Source organism: Callionymus lyra, chromosome 19, assembly GCF_982586985.1.
Source record: "Callionymus lyra chromosome 19, fCalLyr1.hap1.1, whole genome shotgun sequence".
NCBI classification, from domain to species: domain Eukaryota; kingdom Metazoa; phylum Chordata; class Actinopteri; order Syngnathiformes; family Callionymidae; genus Callionymus; species Callionymus lyra.
This window is the reverse complement of record NC_141836.1, coordinates 910497-930997: the sequence shown is the minus strand read 5'-3', so window position 1 is coordinate 930997 and position 20501 is coordinate 910497. Positions and strand designations below refer to the sequence as shown.

The following is a 20501-nucleotide window of genomic DNA, read 5'->3' as shown; positions in this document are numbered from 1 at the left end:
TTTTTGTGTCCTTGATTCGCAGCCGATGAAGACCCACGACCTGCTGGACTTAATAATGGAGCGAGCTGGTGTCTCTTGTTCGCCCTCAGCAGATCAATAAGTCGCCCGACGCATCAATTCACGACTCCTTAATCGTGTTTTCAACGCCATCTGAAGGGCATCGCTTCGTTCTTATCTGCTTGTTGTTGGGATTTGAACCAGAGATCTGCATGCTAGAGATGTGATCATGATGTCATGCTGGTTACATAAAAGCCCGAAAGCGTTTAAAGCAAGTCTCAGAGTTGGGGCGAGTTGTTGGAAATCCAGGTCACAGCTCAGTAAAATGGACGCCTGTTGTGAGCGCTGAATGTAAGGGCCTCTGTGTTTCTGCACTGTTTCCAAACGCCCTGCTCGGATGCGAGGGTTCAGTGTCGGTCAAGGACATTTTAAATCTGCTCGGTTGCGATATAAATTTCACACAGAGTGAGAAACGTTTAAAAAGATAAGTACCATTGAATGAATAAAGTGTCAGTGGGTTTCACTGGTTTGTTGAAGTCGGCGTTTATTGCTGCTCATAAAAGTTGGTTATTACTCATGATCGTCCTCATGAAGTCATGATTGTTGTAGATTAAATACTTGCCTCAAACTCAACCCAATAAACTGGTCACTTATTTTCCTAATTAATGGAGTTTAAATGGTTTAAAAAGTTGTTTTTAAAAGCTATTAATTTGAGTGTTTCTGCCACTGCCTGATTCCTCTTCTCTTTGCTTTGTGTTATTTTACATCCTGAACAAGTCCTGCTGTGTTAGCATGTTTTCCTCGTGTCCGATTCCAGTTTCCAGAAGCCTCTGTTGTTCTGTTGCCGCGTGCATCAAAAGACAGTTGCACTTTCATCGGTGTCTGCGGTCGAAGAGCAATGTATGGTTTGGCCACGAGTTGAGCGGAAAGGTTGGGCAGCTCAAACCTGTCCATTCCTTCCTGTCACTGACATTCTGTCGGCATGCGAGCACTCGCTGCCATCTGCTGCCGTATTAATAGGCCTCGGTCGGGGCTGGAACAGCTGGCATGTGGGCCACGACTGACTGTGCCCGTCCACTTCTGTCCTGCTAAGTGGACAATTCTAATTCAGCACACTTTCATCTGAGCTCGAAATCATGGAGTCTGAAGCTTCACTTTTGAAACCGTCCTGATAAAGTACAACATGATAAACTGATATATAAAATTCAAGAACGTTACTGAAAAGAAAACAAGGTTCTAAAGATTGAGCTTCCTTTTTGTGGGAACTTGATCGTACCTTGTTTAATATCTGTGTCAGTGTCGCAGAGGGAAGTGAGGACTTGTGAAGAGTTGTGAAGAGTTGTGAAGGGGGTCATTGTGGTTGTGGGGGAAGCGGAAACATAGACTCTTGTCATAACGGATGACCCACCATGGTTTCTATGGGCTGTTGTCTCCCCCCATTCACGCCATTGTTGTGGTGTCTTCCTGTATTTTGTTCCCGTCTCCAAAGTTTCATCAGCTCCGGTTTCTGGACGACACAACATCCTCAGTTAGCGGCAGAGATTCATTGTGTTATTTTACTTGAGGCACCTTTCGACACGAAGTTACTGAAGCGTTGTTCACATGCACCTGACTGTCCCTTTAACGCGTTCGTCAATTCTGCCTCATCACGATGCAAGAGTTCTTCTTGGAGGCCAACAATTCGAGGCACCTTTTCCTCTCTCGGGGCGAACTCAGAATAATGAGACGGTAACACAATAGTCGTGACTGTTGATTAGTTCAGCTTCGGTTGTGATTGTGTTTAATGACGTTGTCATGGTTTCATTTATTCCTCCGTTGATGTCTTGAGGTTAATTGAGACAATATTGTGTGATGTTGTGTGTCCAGTGTTGTGGTTGCAACAAGCTCAGCTGTTTTTCAAATAAGCGCCTCCATACTCATGCACTACTTATAGCCTGAGCTTTGGGCAGCATCCACGAACATCTCTGTCACCTGTTCAGCAGCTTCAGCAACCAAGCAACGCAACTACACACTTTCCAACACAACCCGAACACCGAGGGCTTATTCTTGCTAATCAATGTGAATTAAACCTGGATGTATGTGTATTTTAAGAGTTATCGTGTAATGGATGTTTACATTTTTTAACATTTTAAATATAACAGACATAAACAAATCCATATCGGGATCAACATTTGAATTATTATGTATTTCTCTTGGTCTCACGGATGAAGCTCATCCTGCACAGAAGGTTATTTGTTCCTGCTGCGCTCAGGTGATGCTGGAGCTCTTAGACCCATCTGCTGTTCAGAGACCCACTAACAGCCTCATTAGTGGGGACTCTCTGCTTTCCAGGGTGGATTATTGCCCCCATGTTGAACACTGTTACACAAAATGTCTGCCGGCGTCTACCAGCCCAGCGATATTCTTTACATGGCCGGAGGTGGTTAGTTAAAGGTGTCCATCCTGCCATGAAAGATCTTCCGCTGAGACTAGAAACCCATCGACACGTGATCCTGCTGAACAGGATCTGACAAACACGTGGCCTTTTTGAAAATAATAAGTGTTTGTAGCCTTGAATTATTTACCATTTTGCTTTTCCTGGATACTATCGTATTCCTGAGGTGTGAGTTGTTCTTTAATATCAACGTACGTTGCTGATGCCAAAGATATTTATTATGCAGCTTTTCTAGACGGACACTATAAGTAGCTTAATGTCTTACTTCAATTCAAAAGCCTTTAGCTCTGTTGCTTTAATGGGTTTAACTACTGTAGGATTAGAATATAATGAGTAAGAATCCATAAATAATCATACATTTCAATAATTCTGAGGAGAGGGATGAAACTTGCTGAATCCTCCATCGTCATTACAAGCAGAGGTTGTCATGGCAACCTGAATCCAGCCTCACACTTGTTGCCATGGCGGAGACGGAAAATAATGACGTGTACCATCCAACAGGATACGTCTGTTCCCGACAAGTATGTGACTCATGTGGAAATGATTACGATAAAGCAGATTCTGACATCCGTGTCCGTACTGCAGCGTCATCACCGTCTTTGAAGACGACACACTCTGTGACTGCGGCACCATCGATAAGAAGGATTTCAAATGAGGGCCACTTTTTTAATCTAGTTTATATTGGCAACATTAACCCGACTGTCCCCAGCATGAGTTGTTGATAGAAGCGGGTCCAATAGGGAGGGTGACCAGTCTGTAGAAAAGAAATTCAAACCACTGCAGTAGGTTTCATACGTAGGGATGCTTGAACCGGAGCTCTTTTATTTTTGGTTGTCATTTCACCCTCTTCATGTCTTTGGCATCAGGAATCCCACCTATACTTGTTTGCCATATTGTGGATCAGTGAAGCAGCTGTGACGCCCCGTAACGGTGCCATTTGGCTGGTTTGAGTCATGGGCTTTTCCCCAAACTCCTCACCGACAGACCTCTCACGTTTCGATATGATGTTGACTCGCTGGCACTCAGCGGTACTGTTTGGCTAATCGCTCCTGCGCTGTAGATTGTTCCGGGAAAGGGTAATGGGTTCATCGGTAACTTAAATCCCTGCTTAATTTCCTCGTACCCTGGTTTCTATTTCCTTTTGAACGCAGGTCACAGGTGAATTTGGGACTTATTTAGCCACTTGTATCATTTTTCAGTGCTCAGTATGGAAGCCCTTCAACAGTGATTTAATATACACCATCTGTGTACCTGCGCTTATATATAATTGAATTGTAACCGAGATTGTTGCTGTAAAATGTAGTGAAGGACTCTGTTTGTGTTCTGCATCCTGAGCACACTGTGTGCCTTTCTGTCAGCATGTGACCTGTGGAGGGCGATATGCAATCCCTGTCTCTTCACATCTCCTGCATTATTGATACGTTTGCTGCAATCCTGAGCACACTTTAGGCTCTCAGTCAGGAATGTCTTAATGCTGAGGCCTTTCAAGCATCCGTATGTTCGGGACCGAGACCTTTATTCATTTAGTTCATGTGGTGAAACAAATGGATACAAAATACAGTTTTTTTGGTTTAAATCTAGTTTAATTTTGTCAAGACATGTTGATTTAGATTTGTGTCTGTATTTCTGGATTGATTTTGATATTCCTATTATTTAGGTTTAAGCATTCTTCCTGAATAGAACAACATATTCCTCGTCCAAATATCAGCAGTCACCTAATATTACCCATTTGATTGTATGTTGTGTTTTTCCAAGTCAAGTTTTCCCTTTTTCTGCGAGTACTTGACGCGGCTGGTTGTGTTGGCAGCAGTGGTTACCAGAGTGTTTCTTTGGTCCAATAGCAACAGTTCCTGGAAATGGAGATGTTATTAAAATACTTCAATCCGTTTCCTTTTAAGACGAACAGGTTTTTCATACATGGCTTCTTTGTCTGCTGCAACATCATGAGTGATGTGTCTGTTGACCCGAGTGAGCTGGTGTTGACCTTGAAACGAGACGACACGGGTCATATGAAATGCTTTCTGTCTACAAACTGACACAAGCACCATTAAAAGCAGTGTCCTCTAGTCTGGATTCTGGATTTGTCACACGGCTAGTTCCGAATGAAAAGCCTGATTTGTTGAGCACGGGAGCAGCAGACGTGTCTAAAGGAAGTGAGATTCCAAACGTGGCTGCAGATTCTTGTTGATTAAGAATTGCCTGCGTGGCCGCGGAGGCCTGGTGTGTCATTCCATAGAGAGGAATGACTGGATGTGAAGTGGTGAGCCTGGTATGCTGGCTCAGGAGAGAATAGTTGACATAACAAACCACAGTGAAATGAATGCTATTGCTTGATTAGCATGAAGTCGTATTTATAAATTCACTATTTTCATCTTTTCTTTCACAGCTATTCTCAACCCCAAATACCCAAAAGAACCAGCAAAGACCTTCAGTTTTGATTATTCTTATTGGTCGCACACAACGGTGAGAGTATTTTATTTTCATCAACGGATGTATGATTCTAACACGTCATTTATTCCTCCAACAGCCGGAAGATCCCGCCTTTGCATCACAGAACCTTGTCTTCAATGACATCGGCAAAGAAATGCTGGCTCATGCATTCGAAGGATACAACGTGTGCATCTTCGCCTACGGCCAGACAGGATCTGGCAAGTCTTACACCATGATGGGAAAGCAGGAGGAGGGCCAGGAGGGAATCATCCCCATGGTTAGTACCGGACCTGGATGGTTTAATGTGCATGGTAGTTATGTTTGGAAGAAACAAAATCATAAAACTATCTTCCTTTTCATCTCACAGCTCTGTGAGGATCTGTTTGAGAAGATCAATGCGAGCACCAACAATGAGGAGCTCTCCTACTCTGTGGAGGTAAGGGACCACTTTCTTATAGAATTCTCTCTGCTTTGAGGAAAACACACTTTATTTAATAAATAGAATGTAAAATAAAGCGGCTCCTAAATCATAATCATGAAAAAAGAGCAGGTCAAACTGGGTGATCCTGGCACTAGAGCGACATCGAGAGAGTTGAGTTAAATAATTCAACTGGCCTCAGAAAGTCGGAGAATATTCTTGTTTTAAATGGATCAAGCCATGCAAAGTGTACCATCCCATTGTTAATGTCAAATAGTATATTCACCTCAGCTATGTTCTGCCTCCAGGTCAGTTACATGGAGATCTACTGCGAGCGAGTCCGAGATTTGCTCAATCCCAAGAACAAAGGAAACCTGCGGGTGCGAGAACATCCTCTTCTGGGTCCTTATGTGGAAGATCTTTCCAAGCTGGCCGTCACCTCCTACACAGACATCGCTGATCTGATGGACGCCGGGAACAAAGCGCGGTGAGTAACGCAGTGGAATTAGAGGAAAAAGTTAGATTCTATTTCTGAATAAAACGCATGTTTTTAAGATGCACTCAAAGTATCAATTAAATGGTATTTTTCAGTTTCACAAACATTTATTTTTTTACTTCTTGATGAATCATGTAAACATAATTCTAACATAATTTATATTCCTTATACCAAATCTTTAACCATTACTTGCATAGTAACATGCAGGAAAATATATAATAACAGTTGTTAATTAAATCAGAAGAATAAATAAAAATGTATTAAATGTAATACAACACAATAAATAAAAGATTTTGATGTCACTTTATACATACATGTATGTATTTCAATAATACAAAGGTAAATCATTTAGGGAGTTGATAATTGACACAGAAATCACAGAATGTTTGTCATTTAACGGTGAAGTATCGGCATGAACTGTTCATTTGCTTTCTTATACCCTTGTGTGTCACACGAGTCCTGCAGGGAGGAGCTAACGCCGCCCTAATCTTCTTCTGCTGACTCAGAAGGCTTATTTCTAGAACTAGCTGTGTAAAACCCATATCTCCTCTGTGACAATCTGTCTGGGTCGGCCTCAGTGGTTGTGTCTGCGTGGTATTATCCTGCTACCTCGCCAACTAATCCCTTAAACTCAATTCTCTATAATGCGTCTAAAACCCAATGAAATGACGGCAACACTACAAGTGGCTTTTAATATAAAAGAACATGCCTTTATTCATTCAGAACCGTGGCTGCTACCAACATGAACGAGACCAGCAGCAGGTCCCACGCTGTCTTCACCATCGTCTTCACACAGAAGAAACATGACAGTGAGACGGACTCTTCCACAGAGAAGGTCAGGGGTCACAAGTCTTCTCTTATCCCCTGTCAAAGTCTGTTGTTCGTGCAGTGTTTCGTTTCATTGATATTTCTGTGAAGTCTTACAAATGTTGATGGAAGAGAAGGAAAGAAGGAGTTTGCTCTGTTGAGGGACAAACACATCTTTGTCTTCACAAACACCATGACCATTGTGTTATCGTGGAACTTGGCCTTCACACCCAAGTTGTGTTTTTATTTCGAGTGCGCTGAATAGATTTGGAAAATAAAAGTATTTTGTAAACCTGTTTCATTGAAAAAACATGTCCTCCTCCAGGTCAGTAAGATCAGTTTGGTGGACTTGGCAGGAAGTGAACGAGCAGACTCGACAGGAGCTAAAGGCACCAGGTTAAAGGTGAGATCCAGTGATGCCTAAAAGCCGTCTAGAAAAGATGTGGCGTCATCCTTCTCTTCTTTCATGTGCAGGAGGGAGCCAACATCAACAAGTCCCTCACCACTTTAGGAAAAGTTATTTCTGCTCTGGCTGAAGTGGTGAGTCGATTTATCCTAATTAAACATTTCTTTTCCTCTCTTTTCCTCTCCAACTTCACCCCTTCTTGTCTATTAACCAACGTTTGTCTCCTGGCATGCTGTGTTTCTCTGCCCTGAATATGTTTTAATCTCGCACCTCTGTTACCTGCTTGCCCAGGATCATTGTACCAGCAAGGTAACACCTAACCTTCAACCTTCTCACTCGCATCTTTGCCCATTTTAGACATTTATGAGCTGTATTCAACGATTGGTGTTTATTAATGTGTCCACTCATTTTGTCATAGTCACGACAGTAGAGTCTCAGGTCTGTTCTAATCTAATGGTTCATACGTTGCAGAGTAAGAAAAAGAAGAAGACCGACTTCATCCCCTACAGAGACTCTGTTTTGACGTGGCTGTTGAGAGAAAACCTTGGTGAGTTCTTCCTGATAGTTCAATTAGAAATGTTCATATCAACAGGACACAGTTAAAGTGCTGTAACATGTAGTGAGAAATGAACCAGACATTTTTAGATTCGAGTGTTACATTGTGTTTCATGACAATTCGCGTCTGCCAGGTGGAAACTCCAGAACAGCAATGGTCGCCGCCCTCAGTCCAGCCGACATCAACTACGACGAAACCCTGAGCACGCTCCGGTGAGATCCACTCTGAGGAGTAAACATCTCACCGGCATGTTTTACTCACTAGCTCGTCTTCTTTAAAGCTATGCTGATCGGGCGAAGAACATCAAGTGCAACGCTATTATCAATGAAGATCCCAATAACAAACTGGTGCGTGACCTGAAGGATGAAGTGTCGCGACTGAAGGAGCTGCTCCGAGCTCAGGGCCTGGGAGACATCCTGGACAGTGAGTTGATCACCTGCACAGCCAGAGTCACACCATCATCTATCAACCTGCTGAGGGCCAACTGAAGCTCTCGTCTTGTCTCTTCCCTGTCCAATTCATTTTTTACTTAACAAAACATCATTTTCTAAATCAACTCAAGGACAGCTCTCATGAACTCAATCATAATATTTGTAACGTATTGAATTGTATTGAGGTCGTATTGTCTTAACAAGTCATCTCATCTGTTCTTTAACTCATTACAAATGTAACCTTTTCTACTCTCCACTGATCCTCTTCATCTTCTCCTGCTTTTTCTTAGTTGATCCAATGGGAGATGATTGCTCAAGTGGAATCAAATGTGTGTATTTGTGCAGTAGTTGTGCATTGTGTAGTTCCTCCACAGCTAACAGTGTTTTTGCCTTAGCTTCGTAATATATTTGCTACAGGTCTTGCATGTAGTTCAATCCTAGCTCGGCTCATGTGCTGCATAGCATGAGATCAGCATGTTTGCTGTGCGGCTTCATAGTCAGACATCCTGTTATTAGACTTGTTGCTTTTTCGTTGCTGCCTAATTCTTATGTTACTAATTGCTCACGACAGGTGACAGTCCTCAAACCTCCAGAGATTCACCTGTTGGTTCTCAGATCGAGGTTACACGCTACAGACGTAAAGGTGCAGTGATGAACAGTTCTGGGTAGAATCAGTAGAGGTGGCTTTAACCCTCGCGTTAGCTCAGGGTCAAGATGACCCGAACGCGAGATAACACAAGGGTTAAAATGGTGTTATCAGGTAGATTTAGATAGATTTACTAGATTGTTCCCAAACCAGGACTTGATTAGTTTTCCTAGCCTAGACCCACTGGTCCTCTCCTCTCCTCCTCCACAAACTGAAGAAAATCATTTCTTTAAACTACTAAATGTTCTCATGATGTACAATCTGTCTTGACAAAACCATAAACGTCGTTGTTTGAAGAATAGCTAGACTTGGATTTGAGTAAAACAGTCCATGAAACATTTGCAAGTTCAGAAGTCGTTGAGGGATTATTTACTTGAAACATAGAGCAGTTAAAAAAAAGTTTAGTCATCAATCATGTTGTGAGTGAAAATAGCCGAGCGGATCCCGATTCCATGTACTTCCTGTTTCCGATCACATGTTTGATGAATGGGCTTATTTTTGTTGGACTGAGAGAATCACTCTGTATTTATTTTAGTGTGTCTGTAGATGACTAGTTTTATACCACTTTTGGTTCAATATTTGTTAGGTTTGATATTTGTTTAATAATCGCATCGTCATTTCATTCTGCTCCTCAGGATATGCTAATGAAACCTTACTTTGCTCGAGCTTTTGCTGGTTTGCTGAGGACTTTTGTGAGACTTGTTTTCATATGCATTTGAAAACAACTGCAACTAGAGGCAAATGTAACTGCTGGACTCTGGGCTGAACCTAGTAACTAATAATGGCAGTTTTCACTTTCAAATGAAATGAGATTCAGAGGAAACGTTGAAGAAAAACCGTGGAGCAGATCTTTGGAGTGAAAACTGCCTGTTGTTGACCTGTTGATTGTATTGTACAACACGTGTCTGACGTTCCTTGCCCTTTGTCTTTCTCTCCCCTCATCTTCTCCTCATTTTTTGTGTTTTAATTTTCCTCGTATGTTTTCCTCCCCGTCCATCTTCTCTGTGCCGTCCCCTCTTTGTTCTCTCTTCTCCTGCTGTCGGCTCAGACCTGAAAGACTTTCACAACAATAAGAATAGATACTTGATAGCCTCAGAGAATCAACGGCCTGGCCATTTCTCCACAGCGCCATCGCTCGGTTCTCTCACAGCTTCGCCGTCATCTGGCTTGCTGTGCAACCAGGGTGGCCTGCAGTCGGCCACCAGCATCCAGGAGCGCATCATGTCCACGCCCGGAGGAGAGGAGGCCATTGAAAGACTAAAGGTAACGTCAAGGCCAGCCCGGGGGGCGGCAGCTTCTTCTAATGCTGGTCCCTTGAGGGACCGGCCTTTTGACAGTCAGAGTCTTGACTGTGTAAATGGATTTTCTTCTACGTGCAACGGTACAGATGATGGTCACGGTTTAACATAAAGTCTGAGGCTTTAAATGAGGTCATCAAATATTACTAATTGCGTTAAAGCTGAAATAAGCCGTTATCTCCCACCAGCCTTCATATTCCACAAGTTCACTCTAATAACAACCATGAAAGGCTGCAGTTTCCATGACGACCAAGCTGCCCAGTCAGTGTGTCATCCAGTGACGTCAAGCACCGACGCAAATGGGTGGGAAAATGTCCCGAAATAGATCCTGTCGTCTATATGTACGTCTAGAAATGTGAGGGCTGAGCTTGACAAAGTTGTGTTGTAGCTATTTTAGGTCACAGGCGCCAGAAATGAACAACATTAATACTGAATGAGATTCACATATTAATACTTGAAACGGCTCATTCATTTCAGAAAAGATGTTTATGAAAGTAAACAAACGGAATATCCATCTGCTTTCAAACATGCAACATGTGTCCGTCATTACAAGTGTGTGTTCTCATGTCTACAGGAGTCAGAAAAGATCATTGCTGAGCTTAATGAAACCTGGGAAGAGAAACTGCGCAAGACGGAGGCGATCCGCATGGAGAGGTGGGTGATGTGAACTCCTTCTAAAAACATGTTCCATACTAACGCTGAGGCACATTGATTTTTGCAGAGAGGCATTGTTGGCTGAGATGGGCGTGGCCATCCGTGAAGATGGAGGAACTTTAGGTGTATTTTCTCCCAAAAAAGTAAGTTATTAGAGCTTTTTTCACACGACTCTCGTGGTCTTAGTGGCTCGACGGATCTTTGTGAACCGTCCTCGCACCTTCATTGTTCGTCTCGTTGGTTCTTTGGCTCATTTCTCCTCTTTGTTCTTGATGATTTGCTCTTGCCTGGTGCAGCCTAGCAATGAAAGGCCATTTGATCAGCAATTTGGTTGTTTTCCCATAAAGAAGGTTTGTTTGTGGAAGACGAGACTTCAGTTGTTAGATGTCAACGTCTACTGTTGTATCGTAGAGTATTTTTTACTGTAGTGTTTTAGGATATATATTAGCAGTAGTAGCTACTGTGAGATTGAATTTCCCATAAACCTCTTAACGAAGTAGATTATTTGACGGTAGAGTTGAGGATTATTCCTGCATTTACTTTAGCTGCTTATAGCTATTAGTGAATGAATGACACGTTCCATCTCAAGCAGTGGACTTCCTACTGTGTTGTGCTGGCTGTTAGATTAGATATTTAAGTGTGGATAGAAGAATCCTCTTCCTGCTGCTCCATTTCAATGCATCTCATGTTCATTTTGTGTTTTCCTTCATCTCTTCCTTTACTTTTTTCTGCCTGATGGTGGTTAGAATTTCATTGAGAAGTCATGTGATCTCTATACAGACTTTAATGGGGTCTTCTCCCCTAAAAAGGTTGGTGGGTTCAATGAGTTAATCCTTTTTTTTGTCATAGAGTTTTAGTTAAACAACAGTTGTGTGAGTGTGTGTGTGACGGGTGAATAGTGTTTCTAGTCTGCAAAACCTGCATTAAATGCTTGAAAATGAAGCATCCATCTGGTTCATAGACTCCGCACCTGGTGAACTTGAACGAGGATCCCCTCATGTCGGAGTGTCTGCTCTACTACATCAAAGATGGAATCACAAGGTACGCACTTCTTACAGCTCTGTAAAAACAACAGTTCTGCGAGCTGTCATTTTATGCTCCTCCAGTGAACAGTCTTCTAAGAGACTATTTATGGCTTTGGCTCCACATTTGAGCTCCGCGATGAATCATTTAAAGTTTTTGTTTGAACCCTGACATAGTTTAAAGAACTATCAATGAAGTGTTTCAACTCAACGCAGCTGCCATCGGAAAATGCAAAGACGAAAGCATTAGCCAGTGATGGAAAGTACCAAAGATTCAGAATGAAATGCCTTTTGATCCATTTTGCAACATTAGGCAATATCCTGCTCATTTACAAATGTGTCTCAACAGTTGTGTAGTTCATGTATCTGTTGAATCATATTTATATAGCATTAAATGACGGACACTCTTCTTTCATCCTCAGGGTGGGTCAGGCCGATGCTGAGCGAAGACAGGATATTGTCTTGAGTGGTGCTCATATCAGAGAAGAACATTGCACCTTCTGCAGTGAAAAAAATGCCAATGGAGATGGTGAGATACATCAAGATTATACGTAGGTTTTAAAGTGTGTTCGAAGAATTGAAATGAATTGTTTTGTTCTTAGTGGTCGTCATGCTGGTGCCATGTGCAGGATCAGAAACGTATGTCAATGGCAAGCGAGTCGATGACTGTATCCAGCTACGATCAGGTATCAATCGCTCAACCAGTTAGTCTTTATTTATGTACAACAATTTTATTGAACATTTTATTTATAATCAACAAGATACTAGATCATCAACCATGTGAAGAGTAACTGTTCCAAACTAGTTTTCACTTCATAACAGTCAAAACTACTACATTGTTATTACATTTCCTGTGTTTTCTTCTTCAGGAAACCGTATTATCATGGGAAAGAACCACGTGTTCAGGTTCAACCACCCGGAGCAGGCCAGGGCTGAACGAGAGAAGACGCCCACAGCTGAGACTCCAGTGGAACCAGTGGACTGGACGTTTGCGCAGAGAGAGCTGCTGGAGAAACAAGGCATTGACATGAAGCAGGAGATGGAGAAGAGGTATTTGTCTGATCTTAACCATGAGACTGTGGTCTAAAGAATCGAGGTGCGCTTAGATTGGAAATACACTTAAATAAATGTTGATTTAGTCATTACCAAGATAAACCAGAGTTACATAGGAAGAGATTCTGAGTTTAAAAAGCAAGAGAATCACTCAACACGACGAAGGCAAACAAACGGAAAAGTGGATTTTAAAAGCAATTATCATTCCCTCTTTAGACTCACTGAAATGGAAATCTTGTACAAAAAAGAAAAGGAAGAAGCGGATCAACTCCTGGAGCAGCAGCGCCTGGTGAGTGACATTGACTTGTTCAGATTCAAACTAGCTTTAGCTTTATATGTTGATTAATGAGGCGAGAACGCTAATAAATATTCATGATTTCATAGAAAGTATGTCTTCTTGGTCTGGACTTAATCTGACTAGTACTAATTCTCACTCTGACACTGAGATGAATGATCTACGGCGCATGTTCCTCTTGCATGGATGTACTCTCTGGTTACTATGGGTTAACTAGCTGATTTGAATGAGCAAGACATAGAAAGAGAAACTTTCCTCTTCAAATTCCTTCCTTGTTTCTTATGTAGTTCTTTGAATCATGCAAAGCAGCACCTGCAGACATGTCAGTCAAGCCAATGTATTTGTAAAACACAGCAAAGTGGTTTCTACAGACGAAGCTGCTCTTGCATGGTTCATGGTAATGGCATGTTTTCCTAACTTGTTTACTTCTGGTTCTGGATTAAGTTGCTGTGTTTGTCGTTGAGCAGCTTTAAATCTGCTGTTGATTTGACTTGAGTCTGTTTTATCGTGCGTTTTTTTTCCTTCAATGCAGTTGCCGACGAGTCCAATGCATTGTTTTAACAGTAAATTCGTGTTTTAGATCCGGAAACATAGTGACAATGTGGTTTCTCATTGACTTCCTTGGCGATCTCTGTCTGCCAGCACTGAGCGACACGGCTCCACCACAGACCTATCAATGCTTCATCGAATTAGCCAATCAAAGACCTTCTTTATTCTCGTTCAGAGCGTGGAATTCTGAATCTCACTGGCAATTTTGATCATTTAAAACCACCAACATGTCACATTATCTATATATATATCTGTACGGTTGTGATCTGTAATGTCATTTGTCTACAACAAAATGAGAAACTGCATTCTTTTCCTACTAACAAGTCTTTCTTGTAGTGGATTAACACCCTCAACCCTGCTTTGGCTCTCTCTGCTGGCTTTCTGATCTCCTGCGAGGACACTCCTAACGCACCACTAATACTAAAGACACTTAAATCTTCTGGACTAAAGGGGGCAAATCTTCACTCATCATGCATGTCGTGAATGTTTTGGATCTTTTAAATCAGGTTGAAGCATCCATTAGTGCTCCAGATCAGTTCTTCACCTGATTATTCTTTTCAAATCATCAAAGACATACTTTAACTTTTTTTTTATAAATATGCAACATTGGGAACAAAGTAGTTTGTAGTGCTTCTGCACATCAACACATGACATGAAGCATTTTAATATTCCTTCAGTCACACTTTCACTAGTTCTATGATGAGAAAGAAGAAAGTCAATGGAACCACTCTTTCTTTGTACAATTACATTTTTCCATCTTTTGAACGCTGCATGTTGACATACATGTTGTAAATCAATCATGTATGAAGTCTATTTTTAATTATTGCTTTAACGCTTAATGAGCTCTAAACAAAAACATCTATATTTGTTGTTCCCATGTTGCATATTCATGCCTTTTATTAATTCTTTATGAATCATTCTTTCATCTCCTCTTTGATTTCCCATTTTTTAATTTCTCCTTTTTGGGAACCATCTGGTTTGTTTCCTTTGTTGTTTTCTCAAGGACGGCGACTCTGATAGTGGGGATGACTCAGATAAGAGGTCTTGTGAGGAGAGTTGGAGACTGATCACCTCTTTAAGAGAAAAGCTGCCCCCAAGCAAGCTCCAAACCATTGTGAAAAAATGTGGGCTGCCGAGCAGTGGGAAGAGAAGAGAGCCGGTCAAAATGTACCAGATCCCCCAGCGGCGCCGCATCACCAAAGACTCTAAGTGGGTGACCATCTCTGACCTGAAGATCCAGGCCGTGAAAGAAATATGTTACGAAGTAGCACTCAACGATTTCCGTCAAACCCGGCAAGAGATCGAGGCTCTGGCCATCGTGAAGATGAAGGAGCTCTGTGCCAGCTACAGCAAGAAGGACCCCAACGAGCGGGACTCCTGGCGGGCCGTGGCCCGGGACGTCTGGGACACTGTAGGTGTCGGCGACGAGAGGATAGAGGAGGTCCTAGCTAGCGTGTCACGCGGAGGAGGCGTGGTGATGGACGAACTGAAGGTGCACATTGATAAACTAGAGGACATCTTGCAGGAGGTCAAGAACCAAAACAACGTGAAGGATGAGGAGATCCGCACTTTGAGAAATAAAATGGTTAAAATGGAAAAGGTCCTTCCACTCATCACCCCAGAATGTCAAGAGAAAACCTCCAGTCTAGAGTCCTCGGTAAGCATTGCCAGTACCCCCAGCCCCCTAGAAGAAACGGCTCCTCTGTCTCAAAAGCCAGAGACTGCAGAAGATCCACTATCGAGCCAAAGTTCAGGAGATGATTCAAGTCAAAGGCGAGATCAACTGCGTCTGATACGTCAAGAGCAGTTGCGCTTAAAAAACCTCCAACAACAAGAGATCACCAAGCAGCTGCGCAGACAGAGCGGACCTCACCGCTTCATCCCCCCAGAAGACCGCAAGCTCCGCTTCCCATTCAAGAGCAACCCCAAGCACCGCAACTCCTGGAGCCCCGGCACCCACATAATCATCACAGACCAGCGGGTGGTCGAGCTCAAGGTCCCGAAAGAAGCCGTGGAGGAGGAAGAGGAAAGTCGTCCTGCGGGCGCAGAGATGATAGCGGCGTCAGTTATAGCAGTCACGCCTCCGCTGCCCAACCTCACGGTCCAGCACAGGAGCAAACCTTCAGAGCCAGGCTCCAGCCAGGGTCACAGGCACATCTACAGGGCCAACCAGCAGGCCCAGCCTCTTGAACGAGGGCGCAGCAACTCCTTAAATCACCGCCATCGACCCTCGGGCTTTGTGGAGTCGATGCAGCAGCAGGAGCCCAACCGAAGACACTCCCAGGCTTTCTACCAGCCGCGCCACTATCAGAACCAGCCCATGTTCCCGCCACACCACCCGCCCCCCTGCCCCCCGCAGGGTTTCATGATGTTCCCCGACGGCTCCTTTAATGGCCACCTCCCATACCAGCAGTACCACTTCGCTGACCTGGCCAACCACCCCATACACTTCCAACCCCCCCCACGGATGCGCCGACAAAATTCTGCTCCGAACCTGAAAGCCAGCAGAGAGACACCAGTCTGACGCTCTCATGCTTCTTGTAGGCAAAAACCTTACAGATCACAACTGCTCTGCACAGTTTCAAACGCACTACCTGAGACTTTTTCATTTGTCGCTGTGTAATTGGTTGATCCAAAACTATTTGACTTCATGTTATGATCACCATCGTAAGATCCACGTGTTGCAACACACAATCATTTTTGTGACTCTTGTTTTCTCATCCGCTCATGAACACGACTGCGTCCACATTCCAGGTCTCATGATTTCATTGATCATCTCATTCACTGTAGTTGTATGTGCTTCATTGACGCACCAAGAACACGTGACCTCCGCTGACACGTGAGAACATGTGGTTCTTACGCTAAAATAAGTTAAAAACTGGGTTGATCACGTCTGCTCCTCTTCTTTTGCTGCCGCTCTACTCTACTCTACGTCTAAACTCTGTGCAAGCTTGACTTTGAGGGGCGACTAATGTGAAAACTTTCATTTATAACTGGGATCACCAACCTTTTTTGTATCAGCGTTACTTTCACATCAAGTGCATGAAAAAACACCTCAACCTGACACTGACTGAGCAGGGACTTTGGGCTGGTTTCCCTGCAACTAATGGTCCCACATAGAGTTTGTGTTTCACGCATTTTCACTGGTTTACAGACTCATTTTTACTTGAATGAAACGTGCGTCTTAATGTGTCAGGAGTCCGAGGCTAATCTTACTTTGGACAAAATATTTTTTCCAGAAAAGGCTGTAATAATCAATCAAAAATGTTTTATTTGATGAAGGAATGGCATGGTTTCTTTTTAAGGACGAAATCAAGTTTTTAACAATCTATTTTTTTTCTATTATCAGTTTTAAAAATGGACTTATTTTTTTTGAAAATGAAGTAAAAGTAGTGTCTTTCTTTAGAAAGATTAGATCTGAGTTGGTAATTGACTTTCAAAGTACTGTAGCATAATGTGTGAGCTGCACTAAACTTTCTATATCTTGGATTTATTATAACTTGAAACATGTTTTGACACCACTAAGAAGTTATAAACAAATGCCTACAACAGCTCACAAGCGTTGGGCTTTATGAACCTCATTAAGCAGTGACATATTTTATACTTGTTAGAAGCAGTTTTACGATGGGGAATGTAGGAAGCAGTATAAGAATGTAATAAACCAAGTGCTGATATTTTAAGGGTTTGATGGTAAGAACTTTAAAATATATATATTTGTGGTAAAGAAATGTGATGTGGTTCTGGACAAAGCACACAAACTACCGTCCTCATGGATTAATAAAAAAAACTTTTAGTGATTTCGCAGCGTGAGAGAAAATGGGATTGAAGCTGCAACCTGTGACACATTTCTGCATCATGTTCGCTTCTGTAAGAGCAGCCAGTCTGCTCCTTGATGTTTTCATTTCAGTGTCAGAGGATGAGAAACCAAAACATGGTGGCACATACTAGTCTAGTGTTCCGTGATAACTGACAGTCATCACATGCAGCGCCTTCTTTATGTGGATGAAGGTACATCAAGGCTGTCAGACGGTGCTGATGGTCACAACAAGCCTAGCTGGAATTTAACCACCAGACACGTACAGTTGAGTGTAGTGATAATATCCAGTGTTCTGTGCCTGCCTATGGAATCTGAGAACATAAATATATATATATATATATATATAAAATGATATCTAAATGTGCCTCGCAGTGTCAAGTTGTGTCTGTGCAAATATTGCATCAGTTTTGTAAATGACAATATGGTGAAGCCTCATGAGGTTGGATACATTTTCAACGTTAAATAAACTGACATGCTCTGAGATATTGTTCATAAATGTATGCGTTTGTGTTCATTACTGGATCAATAGTGCTGCATGGATAATAGTTTTCAGTGAAACCTACCAGGATGTTTCTGCTCTGAGCTGAGCGGTGTTTAGGTTTCCCCTGCGATGAAAAGACTCCATTGTCTTCCCACAAGACACTGGACAAATAGGATGAGGTCATCAGGACCACAGGGCGTCGTGCACTGGTGATGACGGTGGTCGAATTACACAGTTCAACACACTGCTCTGCTGCTCCCTGTGTTAGCAAACAAGATGGTGTTTTCAATTCACTCATCTCAGGTCTTAAGCACGACATATAGAACACATTTTTAGTGTTAAGTGTTTTTACAGTTTAATAAAGAGCAGAAAAAATAAATGTGAAATCATAACCAGTGAAAAAAACCATTGACCAGGACTATCCTCTGCTCTTTTGTGTTTGGCCCTGGAAATCATTTGTTGTTTTTTCAACCTTTTTCGAAAACAACTTTTTCAGTTTGTAAAATATATTTTCTTTCTGTTAGAATAGATCTTATAAAATTCTAACGGAACAGTATTGTTTTAGAAACTGGTATCGAAGGTACAGGTACATTTTGAAAGGATACCCAGCATTAGTGTTGTAGGGACTAGTATCAGCAACACGGCGACGAAGAAGAAGATGATAGACAGACATCATACCGTCGCACTGAAGCGTTCTTGACTCTGATGAAGGATGTGTGGTCGTCATGGTGATGGTCAGTTGTCTGTCTCCAGGTTTACGAGAGCAAATTGCAGGAACTTCAGAAACGGGTTGAGACTCGCTCACTTATAGCGGAGACGCCAGACGAAGAAGAGCTGGAGGAGGAGGAGGAAGAGGAAGGTACGTGGGTTCGCATGAGTCCGGCTCACAGAACTGATGGTAAACTATAATCCAGTTTGTTCTGTCACGTTCTCTACACAGAGCCTAAACTACTGGGACGTGCGTACAGTTTTTACAAAATCAAATCATTCAAATCTAACGACTCCATTTAATAACATGTTCCCTCAAGTCATTGTGATGGAAAAGACTAATGTTTCCACTCTTGAGACATTTCTAATAAACCTGATGACATTAACGGTCAAACGCAACAGTTTATATTCAGCAACCTTCACATCGTTTTTGATGGAAACACATTCATTTTAGGATCATTCATTAGTTTTTAACATCAAACCTAAACATGCTTCAACATTGAAACACATGATTAATCTTCGATGACGATGTTGAGAAATGCTCAAATGTTAATGATGTATAAATAATGTCGCCCACAGTGCCGTGGACGCAGCACGAGTACGATCTGGCTCAGTGGGCCTTCAGGAAATGGCGCTACCATCAGTTCACCTCCCTGCGGGATCAGCTGTGGGGGAGCGCCGTCTACTTGAAGGAGGCCAACGCCATCAGTGTGGAGCTCAAGAAGAAGGTACAGTTGCCAAGGTTACAAAGTGTGGATCGAAAATATGAACCCAAACGATTTATCAGTAAATGTAAATCAACAAAAAAGTTCACATTAATTCAATTTACAGTCTGAATTTATGGAAGTCAAACGGCGTCTGTGATTTATGGGCTGGTCTCGCTCAAGGCTACAGCAAAGAGAGAAAACACATGTTCGCAGGCTATTTGCACATCTCTGTCATTTATGTGATTTACGTCCGTCGTGTATAAATCAAGAACCTTCCGTGAGATGTAGTCGATGTATGGCTCTGTCTGACCTTTGAACCTGCGTTCATGCGCTCTTAAATTTCCTCTCCTTCAGGTCCAGTTCCAGTTCGTGTTGCTCACGGACACCCTGTACTCGCCGCTGCCTCCTGAGCTGCTCCCGCCGGAACCAGAGAAGGATCGAGACCCGCGGCCTTTTCCTCGCACGGTTGTTGCAGTCGAGGTCCAGGACCTGAAGAACGGGGCGACACACTACTGGTCCCTAGAGAAACTGAAGTAATGACAACATTGACGTTGAATCGCCTTTTTTTGCCACATATTGACTGATTTCACATAAAGATCGAAACAACATAAGGAACATTCAACTTGAATCCTTTAACAAAACGAAATGAATAATAAATCCACACGACTCGTTGCTTCCTCTCACATCTTATCATCGGGATGTTCAGGCAGCGTCTGGAGCAGATGCGAGAGATGTACGACCGCGCCGGGGAAATGGCGTCGGCGCACCAGGAGGAGATCGGCGAGGGGACTTTGACAGGAAACGACCCCTTCTATGACCGTTTCCACTGGTTCAAGATGGTCGGCAGGTATGTTCGGTGACACCACAACAAATGTTGTTGACTTTTGTGATTCACTTTTCAAATGGATTGTTCGTGTTTGACATGTTGTTATGGATTGATCGAGTGTCACATCTGTCCTTCTTTATTTTGACATTTTCATTTCTTAAACAGTTTGTTGCTCTCTTTGTCATGTTCATGTCAATGTTTTGAAGTGTGTCAGAGCTTTTGAAGAAACAAAAGTTGTCGTGGACGCAAAAATGTTTGTCATTTTTTAAACACACTACTTTGCAGTCTTCAATGGGCCTGATCATATGATGTTTTATGTTTATTTTAATTTTTCATTATTTGTTGTTGTTTTCCTTCTTTTCTTTTTTTTTTAAACATTTGTATTCATTTTTGGTCACTCCATGTTGTTGTTTTTTTTTACTGTCTATTATGTGCGTGAAGAACGAATGTTGGACACGGCTATGTCTCTG

The 20501-nt window shown here is 42.5% G+C and overlaps 1 protein-coding gene across 6 annotated transcripts in view; it reads left to right on the top strand.

Moving 5' to 3' along the window:
- kif1b (kinesin family member 1B) overlaps positions 1-20501 on the top strand; it is a 36861-nt gene that overhangs the window by 5832 nt on the left and 10528 nt on the right. For 3 of the 6 annotated variants that reach the window (XM_087782190.1, XM_087782186.1, XM_087782184.1), the window contains exons 3-26: positions 4818-4894; positions 4959-5138; positions 5229-5297; positions 5588-5766; positions 6499-6610; positions 6908-6985; positions 7057-7122; positions 7280-7297; positions 7460-7535; positions 7678-7756; positions 7825-7967; positions 8266-8304; positions 9670-9884; positions 10494-10573; positions 10641-10716; positions 11535-11614; positions 12018-12124; positions 12198-12281; positions 12465-12645; positions 12865-12937; positions 18544-18649; positions 19078-19226; positions 19560-19738; positions 19912-20052. In XM_087782190.1, coding sequence (XP_087638316.1) covers positions 4818-4894; positions 4959-5138; positions 5229-5297; positions 5588-5766; positions 6499-6610; positions 6908-6985; positions 7057-7122; positions 7280-7297; positions 7460-7535; positions 7678-7756; positions 7825-7967; positions 8266-8304; positions 9670-9884; positions 10494-10573; positions 10641-10716; positions 11535-11614; positions 12018-12124; positions 12198-12281; positions 12465-12645; positions 12865-12937; positions 18544-18649; positions 19078-19226; positions 19560-19738; positions 19912-20052 — 2587 coding nt within the window. Of the gene's footprint in view, positions 1-4817; positions 4895-4958; positions 5139-5228; positions 5298-5587; positions 5767-6498; positions 6611-6907; positions 6986-7056; positions 7123-7279; positions 7298-7459; positions 7536-7677; positions 7757-7824; positions 7968-8265; positions 8305-9669; positions 9885-10493; positions 10574-10640; positions 10717-10869; positions 10924-11319; positions 11383-11534; positions 11615-12017; positions 12125-12197; positions 12282-12464; positions 12646-12864; positions 12938-18543; positions 18650-19077; positions 19227-19559; positions 19739-19911; positions 20053-20501 lie in introns of all 6 variants that reach the window. The other 3 variants (XM_087782188.1, XM_087782189.1, XM_087782187.1) reach the window with 3 other exon arrangements.